At 49.2% G+C, this 23,192-nt stretch overlaps 2 protein-coding genes across 9 annotated transcripts; one reads left to right on the plus strand and one right to left on the minus strand.

Moving 5' to 3' along the window:
- Positions 1 to 1,080: 1,080 nt before the first annotated feature.
- Positions 1,081 to 8,154, minus strand: LOC101733085. Of its 2 annotated transcripts, none has more exons than XM_004913824.4 (6): positions 8,066 to 8,154; positions 5,686 to 6,381; positions 3,968 to 4,118; positions 3,687 to 3,863; positions 2,979 to 3,066; positions 1,081 to 2,236 (listed from the first exon to the last, which is right to left on the minus strand). In XM_004913824.4, the coding sequence occupies exons 2-6, from the start codon at positions 6,315 to 6,317 to the stop codon at positions 1,347 to 1,349; spliced, it is 1,938 nt and encodes a 645-aa protein (XP_004913881.2). In that variant the 5' UTR covers positions 6,318 to 6,381; positions 8,066 to 8,154; the 3' UTR covers positions 1,081 to 1,346. The 2 variants fall into 2 exon arrangements, with proteins under 2 accessions (XP_004913881.2, XP_004913882.2); XM_004913825.4 differs by having other exon boundaries at positions 5,686 to 6,394; positions 8,066 to 8,149.
- Positions 8,142 to 23,119, plus strand: LOC733566 (oocyte zinc finger protein XlCOF29-like). 7 transcript variants are annotated; one of them, XM_031892713.1, is made up of 7 exons: positions 8,148 to 8,230; positions 17,348 to 17,459; positions 17,565 to 18,202; positions 18,448 to 18,589; positions 18,719 to 18,904; positions 20,095 to 20,173; positions 21,249 to 23,119. In XM_031892713.1, exons 3-7 carry the CDS (start codon positions 17,574 to 17,576, stop codon positions 21,872 to 21,874), a joined length of 1,662 nt encoding a protein of 553 aa, XP_031748573.1. In that variant the 5' UTR covers positions 8,148 to 8,230; positions 17,348 to 17,459; positions 17,565 to 17,573; the 3' UTR covers positions 21,875 to 23,119.
- The last annotated feature ends 73 nt before the right edge of the window (positions 23,120 to 23,192 follow it).

Genomic DNA, 23,192 nt, shown 5'->3' on the forward strand with positions numbered 1-23,192 from the left:
ATGGAACAGTGGTGAACCTTCCCAGGAGTGGCCGGCCGACCAAAATTACCCCAAGAGCGCAGAGACAACTCATCCGAGAGGCCACAAAAGACCCCAGGACAACATCTAAAGAACTGCAGGCCTCACTTGCCTCAATTAAGGTCAGTGTTCACGACTCCACCATAAGAAAGAGACTGGGCAAAAACGGCCTGCATGGCAGATTTCCAAGGCGCAAACCACTTTTAAGCACAAGAACATTATGGCTCGTCTCAATTTTGCTAAAAAACATCTCAATGATTGCCAAGACTTTTGGGAAAATACCTTGTGGACCGACGAGACAAAAGTTGAACTTTTTGGAAGGTGCATGTCCCGTTACATCTGGCGTAAAAGTAACACAGCATTTCAGAAAAAGAACATCATACCAACAGTAAAATATGGTGGTGGTAGTGTGATGGTCTGGGGTTGTTTTGCTGCTTCAGGACCTGGAAGGCTTGCTGTGATAGATGGAACCATGAATTCTACTGTCTACCAAAAAATCCTGAAGGAGAATGTCCGGCCATCTGTTCGTCAACTCAAGCTGAAGCGATCTTGGGTGCTGCAGCAGGACAATGACCCAAAACACACCAGCAAATCCACCTCTGAATGGCTGAAGAAAAACAAAATGAAGACTTTGGAGAGGCCTAGTCAAAATCCTGACCTGAATCCTATTGAGATGTTGTGGCATGACCTTAAAAAGGCGGTTCATGCTAGAAAACCCTCAAATAAAGCTGAATTACAACAATTCTGCAAAGATGAGTGGGCCAAAATTCCTCCAGATCGCTGTAAAAGACTCGTTGCAAGGGGGCAAATAGTTTTTCACACCACTGTATTAGTCAGTGAGGCAAGTATACTTACAGCACGTCCGTCCAGCAATAGGGAAATGCAGAACAAAATGGGGGCCAGCAGTGCCATTTAACTACTAACTCACTCATTGGCAGATAAACATCCTGTGGGCACAGTCGGGGGCAGCATTTCAGTACTTGTGCCATTCCTTCCACAGTGGATTCCCATTGGCTTGTGGTGCAGAGAGCTAAGGGGGCATCAGAGGAAATGTGCAGCACATAAATGTGTGGGGGGTTTATTTGCAAGTTTAGCTCCAGGCTTTCTATCCGAGGGGTCACTAAGCCCCTCTATACAATACAGACCAAGTGTCGTTCATCTGCTCCAAAGTGGGTTAAACATTTACCACAAACAGAACAAAAAATTAGGGTCTGTCTCGGAATTCCTCTCGCATTAGGGAAATGGGCCGCGTTGCATTTTTCTCGTTGATTCTGTCCCGGAAGCATTTATTTTACTATATATATATATTATATGCAGTGCATTCCCGACTAGCTGTTCTTCAGGATGAATCCAGTTCTAAAACTCGGTTCTCCGGTTCCCTGTATCTGTTCTCTACATGGATTATTGCTGTAGTCAGAATGGTTCCCCCCTTCGTATAATGCTGCTTCCCTCTTTATAGTATTTGCTATATAATCATGGCGGCTCCCCGTGATGGAAGTAGGTGCATCTGTCCCCTGTTCTGTATATGGATTAATGCTGCAATCTGATTGGCTTTCTCCTTCCCATGAATCAGGCTCCTCCTTAATAGTCATAGTAGAGACCGTGCACCCCATAATCAGAGGTGTGTCTGTTCCCTGTTCTGTATATGGATTAATGCTGCAATCTGATTGGCTTTCTCCTTCCCATGAATCAGGCTCCTCCTTAATAGTCATAGTAGAGACCGTGCACCCCATAATCAGAGTAGGTGTGTCTGTTCCCTGTATCTGTTCTGTAAGGGGATTAATGCTGCAATCTGATTGGCTTTCTCCTTCCCATGAATCAGGCTCCTCCTTAATAGTCATAGTAGAGACCGTGCACCCCATAATCAGAGTAGGTGTGTCTGTTCCCTGTTCTGCAAATGGGTTAATGCTGCAATCTGATTGGTTTTCTTCTTTCCATGAAGCTGCCTCTTCCTTAATGGTCGTAGTGTTGATATTTTGGTTGCATCCCAAAGCAGCTGTATGTGTCCCTGTAACACCAGGAAGTGTATCAGCAGCGCTACAGTGGGAATAATCTCCTACGTCCCATTCAGTCGGCTCCTCCTTAATAACAACGGCTGCTGGGGGCTGTAGGGGGGCACTTGCTGCCCTTTTGGTTCCCCTCCTGTTTGTGACGGGATTGGTGCGCACCGTTGCTTGGAGATGAACTGAATTGTTCCTCATATCTTCATAGCGACAACCTGGCAAAATACGGAAATCATTATGTGATATTATGGCCAACTAACCTCAAATGTATATAGGTTAAACCAATTATAAATATTATACGGTGCTGGTTTCCCTTTGGGCTGAACATTAACCCTATCTGTAACAATGGCCCCTTTATTGGAGCTCCCTATAGATCCTCTCAGGTCCCTGTCTGGGTTTCAAATGAGGGGTGGGCGTGTCCTAACGGTCCCTGCCAGAAGCACAGTAGGAGGGGGAAAGCCAATCACAGCCCTGCACTCACACAAGCACAGACAGGCTTCAGTTCCCTATCAGGAGGCCCTGCTTAAAAAAAATGGGTTCCATATGGATCACAAAGGAGCATATTCTCTTAGCAGGTTCAGTATGTCCATAAGGGAGAGTGCAGAGGCCTGATTGGGTCTCTGTGAGACTGGGAGCCATCTTTCCTCTTGAAGATCCAAGTTTCAATTTCCACCTCTAAAGCTGCCCATACACACACCAATATAATCCTATGAAATATAGTTTGTGTGATTTCCAGACCGTGTGGGTTCCAAGTTCTCGTCCTGATAATTTCGGACCATGGTGATCAGCTGTTTAGTTGATGGGACAGGTTAAAAAATTTGTGTCAGATAAAGATAAAATGTATCTGTGTATCTGCTGATATCCTTGGGGGGCTACAATGGGAGTCACTGCTGGCTAAAGTAGTAATACATTTAGTGAAACACAAGGTTGTGATATTTTGTGCCCCACAATACTCACTCAGTGGGCGGAGCTGCTGGGGCTCCTCCTCCTCCTTTATCCCTTCCCTGTAAAGGGCCTTGTTAAAATCTTTTAAATTCTCCCATTCCTGCAAGACAAAATAGATGGAAACATGTTAAAGGAGACATATTGGATAAATGGGAAACCCCTAACCCTGTAGGTAATTATGAATAATATACGGTGCTGGTTTCCCTTTGGGCTAAACATTAACCCTATCTGTAACAATGGCCCCTTTATTGGAGCTCCCTATAGATCCTCTCAGGTCCCTGTCTGGCTTTCAAATGAGGGGTGGGCGTGTCCTAACGGTCCCTGCCAGAAGCACAGTAGGAGGGGGAGAGCCAATCACAGCCCTGCAGTCACACAAGCACAGACAGGCTTCAGTTCCCTATCAGGTCAGCCTAGCTGCTGATTGGTTGCTATCCTACAGTGCCGCTGCCCCCCTGCACAGCCTGGGAAAGGAGGCAGCAGGAAGTGGAACAGATGGGCGGGGCTAGTGGGGATTTTGGAAACATTTTCAATAAATCAGCCGGAAACACTACTTTTTAATGCACATTCCTTCTGTACTTAGATGAGTACAATTCATTGGCACAATATGTCCCCTTTCAGGCAACCTGGCACACACAATGTTACAGTCATCCCCCAGCCAGAGAAAGGGATTATCATACACTGTTACTAAACAATAAGGGGGGATTGGGGGGCCGCACCCACCTCTCCAGTCAGCAGCTGGATGATGTTGGAGATGAGTTCCAGGACCAGTTTCTCATTGGTCACAGAGTGGAATGAATGAGACACAGTTGGGGTGTGACGCCTGCAGGGCCCCTCCGACATACAGTCGCTGCACCTCTCTGGGAAGCCGTTAGGAGACCTTTTCATAACCATAAAGTCCTACATTGTGAGAGAGAGACACAACTATGACCATGGCAAGGAATACCCAATTTATATATTATATTTAGCAGCAGTTATTACTCATCTCACAGTGCCCCCCTCACCTCTCCAGTCAGCAGATAGATAATCTCCATTGTGAGATTCAGGATCTTTTCATTTCGCTGATTTTTATCCTTGTTCCCCATCACTGTGTAAGTGCGACCTTCTGACATTCCCATCAGATCTTTGTAGGAGGGGCCGACGTTGAAGTGTGCGCTGTAATTAAGCAGATAGATTTATATAGTGTTTTATTTTCAGCAATATTATACCAAAGTAATTACAGGGGCTCATAGCTAGAGGGTAGATACACCTGTACAAAGAGATACCATAAAACTATGGCACATAGGGATTCCCCTGTACTAAGCACAATTCAGCAGGAACAGCCCCCTAAGTTTGCCCATAGCCTGTACAGAGATATACCATAAAACTATGGCACATAGGGATTCCCCTGTACTAAGCACAATTCAGCAGGAACAGCCCCCTAAGTTTGCTCATAGCCTGTACAGAGAGATACCATAAAACTATGGCACATAGGGATTCCCTTGTACTAAGCACAATTCAGCAGGAACAGCCCCCTAAGTTTGCTCATAGCCTGTACAGAGAGATACCATAAAACTATGGCACATAGGGATTCCCCTGTACTAAGCACAATTCAGCAGGAACAGCCCCCTAAGTTTGCTCATAGCCTGTACAGAGAGATACCATAAAACTATGGCACATAGGGATTCCCCTGTACTAAGCACAATTCAGCAGGAACAGCCCCCTAAGTTTGCTCATAGCCTGTACAGAGAGATACCATAAAACTATGGCACATAGGGATCCCCCTGTACTAAGCACAATTCAGCAGGAACAGCACCCTAAGTTTGCTCATAGCCTGTACAGAGAGATACCATAAAACTATGGCACATAGGGATTCCCCTGTACTAAGCACAATTCAGCATGAACAGCCCCGGGGCTACACAGTGGGGTATTTATATAAACTATAGTAGGGTTTCTGTAGCAAACACCCCAGCTGTACCAGTGCAGGAATGGCTGCCCCCGGGGCTACACAGCGGGGTATTTATATAAACTATAGTAGGGTTTCTGTAGCAAACACCCCAGCTGTACCAGTGCAGGAATGGCTGCCCCCGGGGGCTACACAGCAGGGTATTTATATAAACTATAGTAGGGTTTCTGTAGCAAACACCCCAGCTGTACTGGTGCAGGAACGGCTGCCCCCGGGGCTACACAGTGGGGTATTTATATAAACTATAGTAGGGTTTCTGTAGCAAACACCCCAGCTGTACCAGTGCAGGAATGGCTGCCCCCGGGGCTACACATCGGGGTATTTATATAAACTATAGTAGGGTTTCTGTAGCAAACACCCCAGCTGTACCAGTGCAGGAATGGCTGCCCCCGGGGCTACACAGCGGGGTATTTATATAAACTATAGTAGGGTTTCTGTAGCAAACACCCCAGCTGTACCAGTGCAGGAATGGCTGCCCCCGGGGCTACACATCGGGGTATTTATATAAACTATAGTAGGGTTTCTGTAGCAAACACCCCAGCTGTACCGGTGCAGGAATGGCTGCCCCCGGGGCTACACAGCGGGGTATTTATATAAACTATAGTAGGGTTTCTGTAGCAAACACCCCAGCTGTACCAGTGCAGGAATGGCTGCCCCCGGGGCTACACATCGGGGTATTTATATAAACTATAGTAGGGTTTCTGTAGCAAACGCCCCAGCTGTACCAGTGCAGGAATGGCTGCCCCCGGGGTATTTATATCAACTATAAGTACTGACCTCTGGTTCCTGCAGAAATCATACTTGGGGCACTGTGACCCTTTATCCACAGTACTGACTGACGGCCTCGGGGTGATGACCTTGAGCTTCTTCTCCCAGCTGCTGATCTGCGGCTCGGCCGTTTGTATCCGTGGGTCGGTGAATGTGGCCACGTCCCTGGTGAAGCTCTTGGGTTCCGTGGCGACCTTCCTGCTCTTCACTCCATAGTAACGATCAAACTGAGTGCCCCGGTCCTTGCCGAAGTTGTATATGTCCGTGCGAGTGCTAACGTCGACACACGCCGGTTTTTCCTTCAAGCCGACATGCGCCGGATCCATGCAGAAGCGCTTGGCCGGCGGGGAGCGGGCGGAGTTGAAAACAGAGGGGACGGCATTTTGGGATAAAAAGGGCTTCCCGCTCATGTAGACGTAACACTCCTTGGTGAAATGCTGGGAGCAGACGCGATAGGGTTTGGTCTTCTTGGCGTCTAAAATCTGCTGCGCAAAGGAATCCAAATCCTCAAACCTCTGGGGAATGACCCGGAGCCACAGCTTGATCCTCTCCAGGGTAGTGGGGAACGGGTGCAGTTTGAGTCCTTTCTCAGAGGCCTTGTGGCTGGTGTTGCCACAGTTCTGGACTATACAGCTCGGCATTGTGTCTGTCTGGCTAGTGTAGGGTTTCCTTACGGACTCTTGGGCCAATCCTATTCAGCAGCACCTGTGCAAACAAACTGTGTCAAATTATAACTTAATGGAATAATATAGAATCATTGTGGCCCTAAAGAGCCGCAACATTCATTACAAAATGATCGAAGCTATATATAAGTACATACACCCATTAACGATATGCCACAGAGAACTGTGCTATTCAATTCCCCCAAAACCCCACTAGCCCCGCCCATCCGTTCCACTTCCTGCTGCCTCCTTTCCCAGGCTGTGCAGGGGGGGCCGGCACTGTAGGATAGGAACCAATCAGCAGCTAGGCTGAACTTATAGGGAACTGAAGCCTGTCTGTGCTTGTGTGAGTGCAGGGCTGTGATTGGCTCTCCCCCTCCTACTGTGCTTCTGGCAGGGACCGTTAGGACACGCCCACCCCTCATGTGAAACCCAGACAGGGACCTGAGAGGATCTATAGGGAGCTCCAATAAAGGGGCCATTGTTACAGATAGGGTTAATGTTTAGCCCAAAGGGAAACCAGCACCGGATATTATTCATAATTGCCTACAAAATTAGCGTTTTCCCCCATTTATCCAATATGTCTCCTTTAATAACCTGGGATCTTATAGATTATACTGCCCACCCCCCAAAAAAATTATCAAAGCTAAATATGTATATACACCCCTTTACTATATGCCACAGAGAACTGTGTTATTAGGCACCTGAAATACATCTGTGCAGTTGGTCAGTTTCAGGTTATACAATTAAAAGGGGGCATATTGTGTGAAAAACAAAAATGTTCCAGTGCATTGTAGGATAGGAACCAATCAGCAACTAGGCTGACCTGATAGGGAACTGAAACCTGTCTGTGCTTGTGTGAGTGCAGGGCTGTGATTGGCTCACCCCCCCCGCACTTAAAACACAGACAGGGACTTGAGAGACAGGAATATGAACAGGAGAGGGACTGAATATTATTATTAACATTTATTTATAAAGTGCCAACATATTCCGCAGCGCTGTACAATAAGTGAATAGAAAGAGAAACAATAAAACTGTAGCCTCATAGTAATAGTTCCTTGGATGCCGGGGTCAGTGACCCCCATTTGAAAACTTAAAAGATGCAGATGAGGAATGGGGGGGGGGGTCAGTGACCCCGGCAGCAAAAACAACTATCACTCTATGAGGCTCCAGTTTTATTTCTATTGTAACTTATTATAATGTGTTTTTTCTATTCAGTCCCCCTCCTATTCATTTAAACATCCTCAGATTCAAACTACTCCCTGGTTACTAGGTAATTTGGACCCTAGCAACCAATCAGCGGCTGAAACTCCAAACTTGCAGAGCCGCTGAACATAAAGTCAAATAACTATAAAACTACAAATAATAAAAAATGAAGACCAATTGCAAATTGACTCGGAAAATTACTCTCTGCATCCTACTCTAAGGTGAGCAACACTTGTAAAGGCAAGGCACCCCTTGAATACTTGGGGGGGGGGATTTCTGTATAATTGTGACTTTATTTGCACCCATCCCGCCCCTGATACAGCCAATGGGCAATATATAGTGATATAGCCAGTCCCTCGCTAATATACAGCTTCCTGTGCCTCACACCGTGTATCAGGGCTCTGCTAGCAACCCCCCCCCCCCCATACTTGCCCCTTGGGGGCTGCCAGGTTCCCCCCCGACTGTAGGGTCATATTAACGGCGGGGCTAACCGGCTCTGCTTCCCGCCAGCACTCACTTACCGCAGCCTCGGAGCAACAGGACAATCCTAACAGCCGTCTGACACACCAATAGGCAGCGCCATGTTACTTCCGCCCACCGCGTCGTCAGCTTCCGGTTCTGAGGGGGCGGGAATAGACGCAAAGGCGCTTGGAACCTGAGGGAGAGGATTTTGTGTGGAGATAACGGTGAGTGGCCGCCCAGTAAGTACCGAAACGGTTCTACCCATCATGCAGTGGGGCGTTAGGCTATACCGTCACCCGTCCGGCCGGGATTTCTGTGTACAGTCCCAGGGCTTCATCTCTGGCCTTGCACAAACTGACCAACTGCAACGAAGTAATTCAGCGCTCCCAGACCTGGAACTATAGCGGGGTGACTGTTACCCCAATGTTTCTATATATCTGTAACCTTGTTATGGGCTAAGGGGGCCCAGCCTGAAGGCCAGTTAGGGGGGGATTTGGGGTGAGTGCTTATTTGTGCCCTGGGTACCCCTGGAACTATAGCGGGGTGACTGTTACCCCAATGTTTCTATATATCTGTAACCTTGTTATGGGCTAAGGGGGCACAGCCTGAAGGCCAGTTAGGGGGGATTTGGGGTGAGCGCTTATTTGTGCCCTGGGTACCCCTGGAACTATAGCAGGGTGACTGTTACCCCAATGTTTCTATATATCTGTAACCTTGTTATGGGCTAAGGGGGCCCAGCCTGAAGGCCAGTTAGGGGGGGATTTGGGGTGAGTGCTTATTTGTGCCCTGGGTACCCCTGGAACTATAGCAGGGTGACTGTTACCCCAATGTTTCTATATATCTGTAACCTTGTTATGGGCTAAGGGGGCCCAGCCTGAAGGCCAGTTAGGGGGGGGATTTGGGGTGAGTGCTTATTTGTGCCCTGGGTACCCCTGGAACTATAGCAGGGTGACTGTTACCCCAATGTTTCTATATATCTGTAACCTTGTTATGGGCTAAGGGGGCCCAGCCTGAAGGCCAGTTAGGGGGGATTTGGGGTGAGTGCTTATTTGTGCCCTGGGTACCCCTGGAACTATAGCGGGGTGACTGTTACCCCAATGTTTCTATATATCTGTAACCTTGTTATGGGCTAAGGGGGCCCAGCCTGAAGGCCAGTTAGGGGGGGATTTGGGGTGAGTGCTTATTTGTGCCCTGGGTACCCCTGGAACTATAGCGGGGTGACTGTTACCCCAATGTTTCTATATATCTGTAACCTTGTTATGGGCTAAGGGGGCCCAGCCTGAAGGCCAGTTAGGGGGGGATTTGGGGTGAGTGCTTATTTGTGCCCTGGGTACCCCTGGAACTATAGTGGGGTGACTGTTACCCCAATGTTTCTATATATCTGTAACCTTGTTATGGGCTAAGGGGGCCCAGCCTGAAGGCCAGTTAGGGGGGGATTTGGGGTGAGTGCTTATTTGTGCCCTGGGTACCCCTGGAACTATAGCGGGGTGACTGTTACCCCAATGTTTCTATATATCTGTAACCTTGTTATGGGCTAAGGGGGCCCAGCCTGAAGGCCAGTTAGGGGGGGATTTGGGGTGCTTATTTGTGCCCTGGGTACCCCTGGAACTATAGCAGGGTGACTGTTACCCCAATGTTTCTATATATCTGTAACCTTGTTATGGGCTAAGGGGGCCCAGCCTGAAGGCCAGTTAGGGGGGGATTTGGGGTGAGTGCTTATTTGTGCCCTGGGTACCCCTGGAACTATAGCGGGGTGACTGTTACCCCAATGTTTCTATATATCTGTAACCTTGTTATGGGCTAAGGGGGCCCAGCCTGAAGGCCAGTTAGGGGGGGATTTGGGGTGAGTGCTTATTTGTGCCCTGGGTACCCCTGGAACTATAGCGGGGTGACTGTTACCCCAATGTTTCTATATATCTGTAACCTTGTTATGGGCTAAGGGGACCCAGCCTGAAGGCCAGTTAGGGGGGGATTTGGGGTGAGTGCTTATTTGTGCCCTGGGTACCCCTGGAACTATAGCGGGGTGACTGTTACCCCAATGTTTCTATATATCTGTAACCTTGTTATGGGCTAAGGGGGCCCAGCCTGAAGGCCAGTTAGGGGGGGATTTGGGGTGAGTGCTTATTTGTGCCCTGGGGTACCCCTGGAACTATAGTGGGGTGACTGTTACCCCAATGTTTCTATATATCTGTAACCTTGTTATGGGCTAAGGGGGCCCAGCCTGAAGGCCAGTTAGGGGGGGATTTGGGGTGAGTGCTTATTTGTGCCCTGGGTACCCCTGGAACTATAGCGGGGTGACTGTTACCCCAATGTTTCTATATATCTGTAACCTTGTTATGGGCTAAGGGGGCCCAGCCTGAAGGCCAGTTAGGGGGGGATTTGGGGTGAGTGCTTATATGTGCCCTGGGTACCCCTGGAACTATAGCGGGGTGACTGTTACCCCAATGTTTCTATATATCTGTAACCTTGTTATGGGCTAAGGGGGCCCAGCCTGAAGGCCAGTTAGGGGGGGATTTGGGGTGAGTGCTTATTTGTGCCCTGGGTACCCCTGGAACTATAGCAGGGTGACTGTTACCCCAATGTTTCTATATACCTGTAACCTTGTTATGGGCTAATGGGGGCCCAGCCTGAAGGCCAGTTAGGGGGGGATTTGGGGTGAGTGCTTATATGTGCCCTGGGTACCCCTGGAACTATAGCGGGGTGACTGTTACCCCAATGTTTCTATATATCTGTAACCTTGTTATGGGCTAAGGGGGCCCAGCCTGAAGGCCAGTTAGGGGGGGATTTGGGGTGAGTGCTTATTTGTGCCCTGGGTACCCCTGGAACTATAGCGGGGTGACTGTTACCCCAATGTTTCTATATATCTGTAACCTTGTTATGGGCTAAGGGGGCCCAGCCTGAAGGCCAGTTAGGGGGGGATTTGGGGTGAGTGCTTATATGTGCCCTGGGTACCCCTGGAACTATAGCGGGGTGACTGTTACCCCAATGTTTCTATATATCTGTAACCTTGTTATGAGCTAAGGGGGCCCAGCCTGAAGGCCAGTTAGGGGGGGATTTGGGGTGAGTGCTTATTTGTGCCCTGGGTACCCCTGGAACTATAGCGGGGTGACTGTTACCCCAATGTTTCTATATATCTGTAACCTTGTTATGGGCTAAGGGGGCCCAGCCTGAAGGCCAGTTAGGGGGGGATTTGGGGTGAGTGCTTATTTGTGCCCTGGGTACCCCTGGAACTATAGCGGGGTGACTGTTACCCCAATGTTTCTATATATCTGTAACCTTGTTATGGGCTAAGGGGGCCCAGCCTGAAGGCCAGTTAGGGGGGGATTTGGGGTGAGTGCTTATTTGTGCCCTTGGTACCCCTGGAACTATAGCGGGGTGACTGTTACCCCAATGTTTCTATATATCTGTAACCTTGTTATGGGCTAAGGGGGCCCAGCCTGAAGGCCAGTTAGGGGGGGATTTGGGGTGCTTATTTGTGCCCTGGGTACCCCTGGAACTATAGCGGGGTGACTGTTACCCCAATGTTTCTATATATCTGTAACCTTGTTATGGGCTAAGGGGGCCCAGCCTGAAGGCCAGTTAGGGGGGGATTTGGGGTGAGTGCTTATTTGTGCCCTGGGTACCCCTGGAACTATAGCGGGGTGACTGTTACCCCAATGTTTCTATATATCTGTAACCTTGTTATGGGCTAAGGGGGCCCAGCCTGAAGGCCAGTTAGGGGGGGATTTGGGGTGCTTATTTGTGCCCTGGGTACCCCTGGAACTATAGCAGGGTGACTGTTACCCCAATGTTTCTATATATCTGTAACCTTGTTATGGGCTAAGGGGGCCCAGCCTGAAGGCCAGTTAGGGGGGGATTTGGGGTGAGTGCTTATTTGTGCCCTGGGTACCCCTGGAACTATAGCGGGGTGACTGTTACCCCAATGTTTCTATATATCTGTAACCTTGTTATGGGCTAAGGGGGCCCAGCCTGAAGGCCAGTTAGGGGGGGATTTGGGGTGCTTATTTGTGCCCTGGGTACCCCTGGAACTATAGCAGGGTGACTGTTACCCCAATGTTTCTATATATCTGTAACCTTGTTATGGGCTAAGGGGGCCCAGCCTGAAGGCCAGTTAGGGGGGATTTGGGGTGAGTGCTTATTTGTGCCCTGGGTACCCCTGGAACTATAGCGGGGTGACTGTTACCCCAATGTTTCTATATATCTGTAACCTTGTTATGGGCTAAGGGGGCCCAGCCTGAAGGCCAGTTAGGGGGGGATTTGGGGTGAGTGCTTATTTGTGCCCTGGGTACCCCTGGAACTATAGCGGGGTGACTGTTACCCCAATGTTTCTATATATCTGTAACCTTGTTATGGGCTAAGGGGGCCCAGCCTGAAGGCCAGTTAGGGGGGGATTTGGGGTGAGTGCTTATTTGTGCCCTGGGTACCCCTGGAACTATAGCGGGGTGACTGTTACCCCAATGTTTCTATATATCTGTAACCTTGTTATGGGCTAAGGGGACCCAGCCTGAAGGCCAGTTAGGGGGGGATTTGGGGTGAGTGCTTATTTGTGCCCTGGGTACCCCTGGAACTATAGCGGGGTGACTGTTACCCCAATGTTTCTATATATCTGTAACCTTGTTATGGGCTAAGGGGGCCCAGCCTGAAGGCCAGTTAGGGGGGGATTTGGGGTGAGTGCTTATTTGTGCCCTGGGTACCCCTGGAACTATAGTGGGGTGACTGTTACCCCAATGTTTCTATATATCTGTAACCTTGTTATGGGCTAAGGGGGCCCAGCCTGAAGGCCAGTTAGGGGGGGATTTGGGGTGAGTGCTTATTTGTGCCCTGGGTACCCCTGGAACTATAGCGGGGTGACTGTTACCCCAATGTTTCTATATATCTGTAACCTTGTTATGGGCTAAGGGGGCCCAGCCTGAAGGCCAGTTAGGGGGGGATTTGGGGTGCTTATTTGTGCCCTGGGTACCCCTGGAACTATAGCAGGGTGACTGTTACCCCAATGTTTCTATATATCTGTAACCTTGTTATGGGCTAAGGGGGCCCAGCCTGAAGGCCAGTTAGGGGGGGATTTGGGGTGAGTGCTTATTTGTGCCCTGGGTACCCCTGGAACTATAGCGGGGTGACTGTTACCCCAATGTTTCTATATATCTGTAACCTTGTTATGGGCTAAGGGGGCCCAGCCTGAAGGCCAGTTAGGGGGGGATTTGGGGTGAGTGCTTATTTGTGCCCTGGGTACCCCTGGAACTATAGCGGGGTGACTGTTACCCCAATGTTTCTATATATCTGTAACCTTGTTATGGGCTAAGGGGACCCAGCCTGAAGGCCAGTTAGGGGGGGATTTGGGGTGAGTGCTTATTTGTGCCCTGGGTACCCCTGGAACTATAGCGGGGTGACTGTTACCCCAATGTTTCTATATATCTGTAACCTTGTTATGGGCTAAGGGGGCCCAGCCTGAAGGCCAGTTAGGGGGGGATTTGGGGTGAGTGCTTATTTGTGCCCTGGGTACCCCTGGAACTATAGTGGGGTGACTGTTACCCCAATGTTTCTATATATCTGTAACCTTGTTATGGGCTAAGGGGGCCCAGCCTGAAGGCCAGTTAGGGGGGGATTTGGGGTGAGTGCTTATTTGTGCCCTGGGTACCCCTGGAACTATAGCGGGGTGACTGTTACCCCAATGTTTCTATATATCTGTAACCTTGTTATGGGCTAAGGGGGCCCAGCCTGAAGGCCAGTTAGGGGGGGATTTGGGGTGAGTGCTTATATGTGCCCTGGGTACCCCTGGAACTATAGCGGGGTGACTGTTACCCCAATGTTTCTATATATCTGTAACCTTGTTATGGGCTAAGGGGGCCCAGCCTGAAGGCCAGTTAGGGGGGGATTTGGGGTGAGTGCTTATTTGTGCCCTGGGTACCCCTGGAACTATAGCAGGGTGACTGTTACCCCAATGTTTCTATATACCTGTAACCTTGTTATGGGCTAATGGGGGCCCAGCCTGAAGGCCAGTTAGGGGGGGATTTGGGGTGAGTGCTTATATGTGCCCTGGGTACCCCTGGAACTATAGCGGGGTGACTGTTACCCCAATGTTTCTATATATCTGTAACCTTGTTATGGGCTAAGGGGGCCCAGCCTGAAGGCCAGTTAGGGGGGGATTTGGGGTGAGTGCTTATTTGTGCCCTGGGTACCCCTGGAACTATAGCGGGGTGACTGTTACCCCAATGTTTCTATATATCTGTAACCTTGTTATGGGCTAAGGGGGCCCAGCCTGAAGGCCAGTTAGGGGGGGATTTGGGGTGAGTGCTTATATGTGCCCTGGGTACCCCTGGAACTATAGCGGGGTGACTGTTACCCCAATGTTTCTATATATCTGTAACCTTGTTATGAGCTAAGGGGGCCCAGCCTGAAGGCCAGTTAGGGGGGGATTTGGGGTGAGTGCTTATTTGTGCCCTGGGTACCCCTGGAACTATAGCGGGGTGACTGTTACCCCAATGTTTCTATATATCTGTAACCTTGTTATGGGCTAAGGGGGCCCAGCCTGAAGGCCAGTTAGGGGGGGATTTGGGGTGAGTGCTTATTTGTGCCCTGGGTACCCCTGGAACTATAGCGGGGTGACTGTTACCCCAATGTTTCTATATATCTGTAACCTTGTTATGGGCTAAGGGGGCCCAGCCTGAAGGCCAGTTAGGGGGGGATTTGGGGTGAGTGCTTATTTGTGCCCTTGGTACCCCTGGAACTATAGCGGGGTGACTGTTACCCCAATGTTTCTATATATCTGTAACCTTGTTATGGGCTAAGGGGGCCCAGCCTGAAGGCCAGTTAGGGGGGGATTTGGGGTGCTTATTTGTGCCCTGGGTACCCCTGGAACTATAGCGGGGTGACTGTTACCCCAATGTTTCTATATATCTGTAACCTTGTTATGGGCTAAGGGGGCCCAGCCTGAAGGCCAGTTAGGGGGGGATTTGGGGTGAGTGCTTATTTGTGCCCTGGGTACCCCTGGAACTATAGCGGGGTGACTGTTACCCCAATGTTTCTATATATCTGTAACCTTGTTATGGGCTAAGGGGGCCCAGCCTGAAGGCCAGTTAGGGGGGGATTTGGGGTGAGTGCTTATTTGTGCCCTGGGTACCCCTGGAACTATAGCGGGGTGACTGTTACCCCAATGTTTCTATATATCTGTAACCTTGTTATGGGCTAAGGGGACCCAGCCTGAAGGCCAGTTAGGGGGGGATTTGGGGTGAGTGCTTATTTGTGCCCTGGGTACCCCTGGAACTATAGCGGGGTGACTGTTACCCCAATGTTTCTATATATCTGTAACCTTGTTATGGGCTAAGGGGGCCCAGCCTGAAGGCCAGTTAGGGGGGGATTTGGGGTGAGTGCTTATTTGTGCCCTGGGTACCCCTGGAACTATAGCGGGGTGACTGTTACCCCAATGTTTCTATATATCTGTAACCTTGTTATGGGCTAAGGGGGCCCAGCCTGAAGGCCAGTTAGGGGGGGGATTTGGGGTGAGTGCTTATTTGTGCCCTGGGTACCCCTGGAACTATAGTGGGGTGACTGTTACCCCAATGTTTCTATATATCTGTAACCTTGTTATGGGCTAAGGGGCCCAGCCTGAAGGCCAGTTAGGGGGGGATTTGGGGTGAGTGCTTATTTGTGCCCTGGGTACCCCTGGAACTATAGCGGGGTGACTGTTACCCCAATGTTTCTATATATCTGTAACCTTGTTATGGGCTAAGGGGGCCCAGCCTGAAGGCCAGTTAGGGGGGGATTTGGGGTGAGTGCTTATATGTGCCCTGGGTACCCCTGGAACTATAGCGGGGTGACTGTTACCCCAATGTTTCTATATATCTGTAACCTTGTTATGGGCTAAGGGGGCCCAGCCTGAAGGCCAGTTAGGGGGGGATTTGGGGTGAGTGCTTATTTGTGCCCTGGGTACCCCTGGAACTATAGCAGGGTGACTGTTACCCCAATGTTTCTATATACCTGTAACCTTGTTATGGGCTAATGGGGGCCCAGCCTGAAGGCCAGTTAGGGGGGGATTTGGGGTGAGTGCTTATATGTGCCCTGGGTACCCCTGGAACTATAGCGGGGTGACTGTTACCCCAATGTTTCTATATATCTGTAACCTTGTTATGGGCTAAGGGGGCCCAGCCTGAAGGCCAGTTAGGGGGGGATTTGGGGTGAGTGCTTATTTGTGCCCTGGGTACCCCTGGAACTATAGCGGGGTGACTGTTACCCCAATGTTTCTATATATCTGTAACCTTGTTATGGGCTAAGGGGGCCCAGCCTGAAGGCCAGTTAGGGGGGGATTTGGGGTGAGTGCTTATATGTGCCCTGGGTACCCCTGGAACTATAGCGGGGTGACTGTTACCCCAATGTTTCTATATATCTGTAACCTTGTTATGAGCTAAGGGGGCCCAGCCTGAAGGCCAGTTAGGGGGGGATTTGGGGTGAGTGCTTATTTGTGCCCTGGGTACCCCTGGAACTATAGCGGGGTGACTGTTACCCCAATGTTTCTATATATCTGTAACCTTGTTATGGGCTAAGGGGGCCCAGCCTGAAGGCCAGTTAGGGGGGGATTTGGGGTGAGTGCTTATTTGTGCCCTGGGTACCCCTGGAACTATAGCGGGGTGACTGTTACCCCAATGTTTCTATATATCTGTAACCTTGTTATGGGCTAAGGGGGCCCAGCCTGAAGGCCAGTTAGGGGGGGGATTTGGGGTGAGTGCTTATTTGTGCCCTGGGTACCCCTGGAACTATAGCGGGGTGACTGTTACCCCAATGTTTCTATATATCTGTAACCTTGTTATGGGCTAAGGGGGCCCAGCCTGAAGGCCAGTTAGGGGGGGATTTGGGGTGAGTGCTTATATGTGCCCTGGGTACCCCTGGAACTATAGCGGGGTGACTGTTACCCCAATGTTTCTATATATCTGTAACCTTGTTATGGGCTAAGGGGGCCCAGCCTGAAGGCCAGTTAGGGGGGGATTTGGGGTGAGTGCTTATATGTGCCCTGGGTACCCCTGGAACTATAGCGGGGTGACTGTTACCCCAATGTTTCTATATATCTGTAACCTTGTTATGGGCTAAGGGGGCCCAGCCTGAAGGCCAGTTAGGGGGGGATTTGGGGTGAGTGCTTATATGTGCCCTGGGTACCCCTGGAACTATAGCGGGGTGACTGTTACCCCAATGTTTCTATATATCTGTAACCTTGTTATGGGCTAAGGGGGCCCAGCCTGAAGGCCAGTTAGGGGGGGATTTGGGGTGAGTGCTTATTTGTGCCTTGTTTCTTGGGATCAGGTTGGGTGACATCCTGAATATTGAGATTATATATATTATATTTGTATCTGTAGGGGAGCTGTAGATAAGGCCATCTCTGCAGGGGGGTCAGTCCAACAGCCCCAAGACAGCAGTGCCCCTGAGATCTCAGAGAAGAGCCTATGCACGGGGCCAGACTCTGGGCCAGTAAGTAATATACACAGTGTATATGAGCTATTTATATGGACCTGTGGGAAATACAGGGTTACGTGGGATTGTATTTAACAGCTTCACACCTATTGTCACTGACAGGCTGCCAAGATGCCAAACTGTATAGTTGAGAACTGCGGCAACTCCAGCTACAAGGCGTCCGAGAAAGGAGTAAAACTGCACACGTTTCCCACCAAATTGGAGCGGGTGAAACTGTGGCTCCGGGCCATTCCCCAGAAGTACGAGGACCTGGATTCTTTTGCTCAGCAGATTTTAGAGGCCAAAAAGACCAACCCGTATCGCGTCTGCTCCGATCACTTCCCCAAGGAATGTTACGTTGAGACAAACGGGAAATTTATCTTGTCCAAAAATGCTGTCCCTAGTATCTTCTCTTGCCTCCCCCCGCCCGCCAAGCGCTTCTGCATGGATCCGGCCCACGCCGGTTGGAAAGAGAAACCCAAGGGGGTCGACGTTAGCACTCGCACGGACATATACAACTTCGGCAGGGACCGGGGCACTCAGTTTGATCGTTACTATGGAGTGAAGAGCAGGAAGGTCGCCACGGAACCCAAGAGCTTCACTAGGGACGTGGCCACATTCACGGACCCACGGATACAAACGGCCGAGCCGCAGATCAGCAGCTGGGGGAAGAAGGTGAAAATCATCACCCCGAGGCCGTCGGTCAGTACAGCGGATAAATGGTCACAGTGCCCCGAGTATGATTTCTACCGGAGCCAGAGGTCAGTATGGGGGTCTTATTATTCTGGGTTGGTGTTAGAGGAAGGAAGGCAGGACGGACTAAGCAGCGCCAAATGCACCTATACAGAAGTGTAGTGTTTCTAAATGACACTGTGTACATAGCAACTAATTCACTCTTCAGATATGTCTGTGTAGGGAAAACACATTTATATTTATAGTATAAACCTGTGCAGGGGGGGGCCTGACCCCAGCAACCCATTGTTAAAATCCGGCTGCTTAATTACAGAGGGCGCTTCAAGGTTTGTCAGAAGGAAATGGAGCTCTCCGAGGAGCAGACGGACCCAGTGATGGGAAACATGGATAAAAGTCAGCGGAATGAGAAAATTCTGAATCTCACACTGGAGATTATCTACTTGCTGAGTGGAGAGGTGAGCCCCCCTTGTTCATATTGTTTATTTAAACCATCACCTTGCTCCCCAAATGTGTGCCTGTATGGGGGAGCCACATGGGCAGGAAAGGGATTTTCCTCACCATTCTCTCTTCCTCTGAACCTGTAGGATTTTGCCGTAATGAAGAAGTCAGGTGATGGCGTCCCGCAGAGATGCACCGACTGTATGTTGGAAGGGTTCTGCCGGCGCCACACCCCGACGGTGTCGCAAACGTCCAGTGCCGCCATACAGAAAGAGAATGATAAGATTGTGCTGGAACTCATCTCCAACATCATCCAGCTGCTGACTGGAGAGGTGGGTGCGGCCCCCCAATCCCCCCTTATTGTTTAGTAACAGTGTATGATAATCCCTTTCTCTGGCTGGGGGATGACTGTAAAGGTGGCCCCTGTCTGACTGGAGCGCAGGGCTACCATACGAATGGCCTCTCTTCTATTGTTCAGTTGGTTCTGGCCCAAAGCACCAGTAATCAGAACATTAGGAAGCAAAGAGTTGCCGCAGGTACTTCTCACTTTCCTTTAGCCAAATAATGGATATTTTCCGTCAGATTATGCTTGATCCACCAAGGACCCAGGAGTCCAAACTGCCCAACATTATCCTGGCCATGTTTAGCCATCCATCAGGGTCCCAGGAGTCCAAACTGCCCAACATTATCCTGGCCATGTTTAGCCATCCACCAGGGTCCCAGGAGTCCAAACTGCCCAACATTATCCTGGCCATGTTTAGCCATCCACCAGGGTCCCAGGAGTCCAAACTGCCCAACATTATCCTGGCCATGTTTAGCCATCCATCAGGGTCCCATGAGTCCAAACTGCCCAACATTATCCTGGCCATGTTTAGCCATCCATCAGGGTCCCAGGAGTCCAAACTGCCCAACATTATCCTGGCCATGTTTAGCCATCCATCAGGGTCCCAGGAGTCCAAACTGCCCAACATTATCCTGGCCATGTTTAGCCATCCACCAGGGTCCCAGGAGTCCAAACTGCCCAACATTATCCTGGCCATGTTTAGCCATCCACCAGGGTCCCAGGAGTCCAAACTGCCCAACATTATCCTGGCCATGTTTAGCCATCCACCAGGGTCCCAGGAGTCCAAACTGCCCAACATTATCCTGGCCATGTTTAGCCATCCACCAGGGTCCCAGGAGTCCAAACTGCCCAACATTATCCTGGCCATGTTTAGCCATCCACCAGGGTCCCAGGAGTCCAAACTGCCCAACATTATCCTGGCCATGTTTAGCCATCCATCAGGGTCCCAGGAGACCAAACTGCCCAACATTATCCTAGCCATGTTTAGCCATCCACCAGGGTCACAGGAGTCCAAACTGCCCAACATTATCCTGGCCATGTTTAGCCATCCACCAGGGTCACAGGAGTCCAAACTGCCCAACATTATCCTGGCCATGTTTAGCCATCCACCAGGGTCACAGGAGTCCAAACTGCCCAACCTTAATAATATATAACCATATTTTTTTTTCTTCATTTTAGGAGTGGGGGTATATAAAAGGAAACAAGGCCCTTTACAGGGAAGAGATAATGGAGAATTTCCAGCAGCTTTGCACAAAGGGTGAGTAGTGATGAGGGTGTGCCAGGTTATATATTGCATTTACAAAACATTTAGAGCTTGGTGTGCAGGGTGTAATCACTGTGCCTTTTCTTAAATGGGTTGTTCACCTTTTGATTAACTTTTAGAATGTTGAAGAGAGTGCTATTCTGAAACAATTTGCATTTGGTGTTCAGTTTTTATTATTTGTGGTTTTTGAATTAATTCATTTTATATTCAGCAACTCTGTAGTTTGGAATTTCGGCAACTATACGGTTGCTAGAGGGCAAATTACCTTAGCAACCAGGCAGTGGTTCGTATGAGAAACTGGAATATGAATAGCAGAGGGTCTGAATAGAAAGGTAAATAATAAAGAGTAACAATAAGAATTAAATTGTAGCCTCAAAGGGCAAGTTTTTTGGCTGCAGGGTCAGTGACCCCCTTTTGAAAGTTGGAAAGAGTCAGAGAAAAGAAGATATTTTAAAAACAACAAATAAAAACAAAGACCAATTGAATATAAATAAATATATGTTATAATTGGTCAGTTCTAAACAACTTTTCAATTGGTCTTCATTATTTATTTTTTATAGTTTATGAATTATTTGCCTTCTTCTTCTGACTCTTTCCAGCTTTCACTGACCCCAGCAGCCAAAAAACTTTGTGCAGCTACAATTTTCTTTGTTACTTTTCATTCCTTATCATGCCATTCAGGCCCTCTCCTATTCATACTCCTGTCTCTCTTTCCATTCATTACCTGGTTGCTAAGGTAACTGGAACCCTAGCAACCTAATTGCTGCTGAAACGCCAAACTGCAGAGCTGCTGAACAAAAAGTGAAATCATTAAAAAAACTACAAATAATAAATGAAGACCAGTTGCAAATTGTCTCAGAATATTACTCTCTACATCATATTAACACTTAACTCAAAGGTGAACCACCCATTTAACCCATCGTTCCACGAGCTGTAATTGTAATGTATTCATCCTTCTCATTGGCTACAGTGGCGTGATCACTGTATGCATGGCATATACCCATATAGCCGGCACATAGACCGGTAGCCAGGACATTATGATGATTTCCGGTGCTTCTATCTTTGCCAGATGGTGATTATGGAGAGCCGACGGGCACTGCCGCCCACTTACAAGCAACACTGTGTAGTAGAGTTGGTTCCAGCGAGACTGTGGGCAGAGGTGGGTGTCTGACAAACACTCCTACACCTGAGCACCCTACCCCAGAAATTACTATTAAAGAGGAACCGCCTTCATGGGAAGAAGAAGAAGAAGAAAACTATTACTGTATAAATGCCCAGTGGCAGGGAGCAGCTCCGTCCCCCGCCATGGCGCGCAGTGCTAATGTTATAGCCACTTCTGTTAAAGAGGAGCCAATTTCATATGAAGAAGAGGGAAGCCATTCTGCCGCAGTGACAGAACAGACACCTACAGTCACACCCAGCCCTGTTTCTACAACCAGAGAGAAGCCGAGTTCATGTAAAAGGAGAAACCAATCGGATTGCAGCATTAATCCCCTTAGAGAACATATACGAGGAACAGACACACCTACTCCTATCACGGGGTGCCGCCCAAACACCGGCACGGCGCCTCATTATATATCCGATGCCAATAAGGATAAGCTGGCTTCCCATTGCAGCAGTAAGGCACCTAAAGAACAGATACAGGGAGCAGATACACCTACTCCTATCATGGGGAACAGCCTGGATAACAGGTAGTCTGACGGAATTCATAGGGAGGCAGAAGAGGAAACATTTCCATGTAGAAAAGACAGTTGCTTTGTGGGGGGATTTTATAGGACGGTATGTGAGGTGAGGGGGGGGGGGTGTTTTTACTGTACATAAGCCCATAGTATGGAGCAAACTGGGCAGGGACCGATTCCTCGTACTCGGGACACACGTTACTCCTCACTGGACAACGCACACCCCTCAGTATTTCAATGCTAACCCTTTACCGCGCGGGATTCCTCTGTAAATATTCTGCGTTTGTATCTGCTCGCTGGGCTTTTAGAATCGACGTGTTGGGTCAGTTTTTCTGTTGCTAAACTACAATTAACGTTTTTTAAAGGATAAAAGAAACCGCGCACACAGTCACTTGATAATGTCCTGCGGTGTAATTAAACATGCGTCACAAAGTAATACATATGGTTTATATAGTGATCTATTGATTTGTGTCCCGCCCCCAGCAATATTCCCCCTGTTCTGTAAGCGTGGGGTATGTATACACACTCAATATTATGGAGTATAAATCCTGCCCATGCCTTACTAACCCCCGGCCTGGCTCAGCACAAATATATGGTTTGTTTTATGGCTTCACTAGGTTGGTGAATGGGACATAATGGCTGAAGGTGGCCATACACGGGCCAATTCTAGCCGCCAATATTGGTTCTTTAGACCGATTCAACAGCTTATCTGCCCATGTATAGGCAGTAACGACGGGCCTGCCGACCAATATATCGAGCAAATCTCGATCGGGCAGGTTTTATTTTTTCCTCGGATCAGGGACTGCATTGGCTCGTCAATATGGTCCCTGAACCAACGGACGCATATACCCGCCCATGTAATTCGATCGTTTGGCCCCAGGGCCAAACAACCGAATTAGCCCAATATCGGCCACCCGTAGATGGGGATATCGGGAGAAGATCCACTCGCTTGGCGACCTCGGCTCTTACCTTTAGACTGATGATAGAGGTAAGTACATGTAGCTGGATAATAGGGATGCAACAAATCCAGGATTGGGTTCGGTATTCGGCCTTTTTTGGCAGGGTTCGGTTTCGGCCAAATCTATAGTCTTGGCTGAACCGAATCCTAATTAGCACAAATTAGCATAACCTTTCTGTATTCGGATGAATCTGTCGGGGGGGGGGGGGGGGGTGCATCCTTACTGGATCCTGCCCTGCCCTGGGGCAGTGGTTCCCAAACTGTGGGGTTGGCGCCAATAAAGGGCCCAAAACAGTAGAGAATTTTTTTTAAAAAATTCCGCTTTTTGTGCCACATGGCTTTCTGCCAACTCCTTTTTGGGGGTACAAATGCCCAC

The sequence above is a fragment of the Xenopus tropicalis genome, chromosome 9 (assembly GCF_000004195.4).
Source record: "Xenopus tropicalis strain Nigerian chromosome 9, UCB_Xtro_10.0, whole genome shotgun sequence".
Lineage (NCBI taxonomy): Eukaryota > Metazoa > Chordata > Amphibia > Anura > Pipidae > Xenopus > Xenopus tropicalis.

Coding starts and splice junctions, on each gene's coding strand:
- LOC101733085 (XM_004913824.4), bottom strand. CDS start 6,317: ATGCCGAGCTGTATAGTCCAGAACTGTGGCAACACCAGCCACAAGGCC. Junction 4,119..5,685: donor GATTTCTGCAGGAACCAGAG/GTCAGTACTTAT, acceptor GCTTAATTACAG/CGCACACTTCAACGTCGGCC. Junction 3,067..3,686: donor TCCAGCTGCTGACTGGAGAG/GTGGGTGCGGCC, acceptor TTTGTCTTGCAG/GAATGGGAGAATTTAAAAGA.
- LOC733566 (XM_031892715.1), top strand. CDS start 17,574: ATGCCAAACTGTATAGTTGAGAACTGCGGCAACTCCAGCTACAAGGCG. Junction 18,203..18,447: donor GATTTCTACCGGAGCCAGAG/GTCAGTATGGGG, acceptor GCTTAATTACAG/AGGGCGCTTCAAGGTTTGTC. Junction 18,590..18,718: donor TCTACTTGCTGAGTGGAGAG/GTGAGCCCCCCT, acceptor CTGAACCTGTAG/GATTTTGCCGTAATGAAGAA.